The 2,129-nt window shown below is 42.0% G+C and overlaps 1 protein-coding gene across 1 annotated transcript in view; it reads left to right on the top strand.

The window, feature by feature from the left end:
- The first annotated feature begins 423 nt into the window (after positions 1-423).
- The window catches only part of Zfp2 (ZFP2 zinc finger protein), a 47,739-nt gene continuing 46,033 nt past the window's right edge, over positions 424-2,129 (top strand). The window contains 1 exon segment of the mRNA XM_012514334.2: positions 424-571. Coding sequence (XP_012369788.2) covers positions 539-571 — 33 coding nt within the window. The 5' untranslated portion in view covers positions 424-538.

Here is a 2,129-nt window from a genome sequence, read left to right as displayed (position 1 = left end):
TGTTTTCTTTTTTGAATACTGTGGGGTTTTTTGGTACTGGGTATCAAACTCTCAACCTTGTGCTTGCCAGGCGGGCGCTTGCTTATGCCACTGAGCTATCTCCCAGGCCCATGTTTTCTTTTTAAATCATGTTTGTATGTATGTATGTATGTATGTATGTATGTATGTATGTATTTGGTACAGGGTCTCATTACACAGCATAGTTTCGTGGTGATCCTCCTGTCTCAGCCTCCCCAGCACTGGGATTATAGGCATGTGTTACCACGCCCAGTTTTGGGTCTGGCATGGTGGCACAGGGTACAGTACCAGGGATTGAAACTGGATCCTTGCACTTGCTGCGCAGGTGCTTAGACCACCAAACTATCTCCCCAGGCCCCTTGTTTTCTTTTTAAAGATTCTCTATATCTTATCCATTGTAGGTATTTTTATTGCTGGTGTTGCGAAAGTGTCACTTCTCTGGGCTTCCTGTCCTTGTCTTCCTTCTGCTCTGCCTCTGCACCTTCCCTAGGAAGGACCCACAGGAAGGGAAGAGGAGACAATGGCTGCTGGGCCTCTGCCTTTGGGAGCTCAGGTGAGCTCCTTTTTCTCTCTCCTTCTCTCTTACTTCATACAGTGTGTGGGATTCACTGCAGAGGGTAGGACTACTGGTGTAGCAGAATGTTGGGTATTTCTTACAAAACTCTTCTGAGTGTCCTTTACTTCTGTTCTCAGATACTAGTGAATAGCCTGGCCTGCTGAGTTCTTGATGATGTTCAAGGGTCAGAAAAGGGATGAAAATCTTATTCAGTTTCCACAAAGCATTAATTCCTGTTGGCCACGATAGAAATAACAATTATGCATAATTACAATTACAAAATTACAATTTTGCATGATTTGAGAGAAAAGTGTTTAGCTTAACCCCTAGACCTTTGGAGATACTGAGTAGGTGCTAGACATCTTAAGTGTTATTCCAGCCAAGAGGCTGTGTTTTAGAGTGTCAGTGGTGGGGTGAATGCAGCAGAGACTGATGGTCAGACACGCTGGACTGCAGTGCACAGAGTCACAAGTGCCACAGAAGAAGAGTTTGTTAAGTGGACTGGTGGGCATGGGGATGGAAGACGAGTCTTAGAGATGAGTCTGAAGAGTTCTGGTAAGGGAAGTCACAAGGTAAAGGCTTTTCTAGGTGAGAGCAGCCTCTGTCAGAAAGAGGGAATCAAGGAACTGAAGTCTGGTGAGAAGCCCAGAATTTTTTTCCCTGAGAGTTTTTTTTTTTTTTTTTTAATTAGAATTTATTAGTGTATCCCAGAACCTGGAACTATTTTTCTGAAAAAGGAAGCATGGTATCAGGAGGAGATCATAGCCCTAATGCTTTTTTAATTTTCTTAGAGTTTAAGCCTACTTTGTTGCCTGCAGAGCTAAATATGCTTTCTTTTTTTGAATGATGATGTATTAGGGTTTTCTTAATTCATCATTTATTTACTTATCAAAGAAAACAGTTTAAGAAGGCTTTGTAGAGACACCTATGAGGTATAAACTGTTACAGTGTCTGTTTGTAGTATTTTCTCTCCCCAGTGTGATCAAGCTCATTTTAAAAGACAGAATAACTCAGCAGCTGTAGCTGTGGCTCAAGGGCAGAGCACTTACCTAGAATATGCAATGGGTTAGGTCCCAGAGCCACTACCACAGTAAGTAGTGAGTGTTAAGGAAGGAAGTTTCTGGAAGAGGGAAGATTTAAGGGGCATATCAGAATGGGATGTTCAGGATTCTCACTGGTGAAGGTTGTAGTTTGGTTATTGACTTGGTTATTTACTTAGTGAAAATGATGTTCATTGAATGCTTAAATCCTTGAGATGTAATCATACAAAATACCTCACTTGCAGCATGAAATTTTTTATTTTGACAAATTTTACGCACTAAAACAGCTATCATCCTGATCAAGATGTAGGACATTTTCATCACCCTAGAAAGTATCCTGCCTCCTAGTCATTACATCAAACTCTTGAGACCGAGAGGTCTGTGTAGATGTTAGCTAGAATGTGGAGGGCCAGTCTTGCGACAGTTCCCAAAGTTGCCATGGCCAGACAGCAGTTGGAGAAATGTCCCCCAGACCAAAGGGACCAGGATGTTTAATAACACAAGTTTGAGGAGAA

The sequence above is a fragment of the Octodon degus genome, unplaced genomic scaffold, assembly GCF_000260255.1.
Source record: "Octodon degus isolate 3935 unplaced genomic scaffold, OctDeg1.0 scaffold00029, whole genome shotgun sequence".
Lineage (NCBI taxonomy): Eukaryota > Metazoa > Chordata > Mammalia > Rodentia > Octodontidae > Octodon > Octodon degus.
Note: the sequence above shows the minus strand (reverse complement) of the source record. Positions and strands in the feature narration are given on the sequence as shown.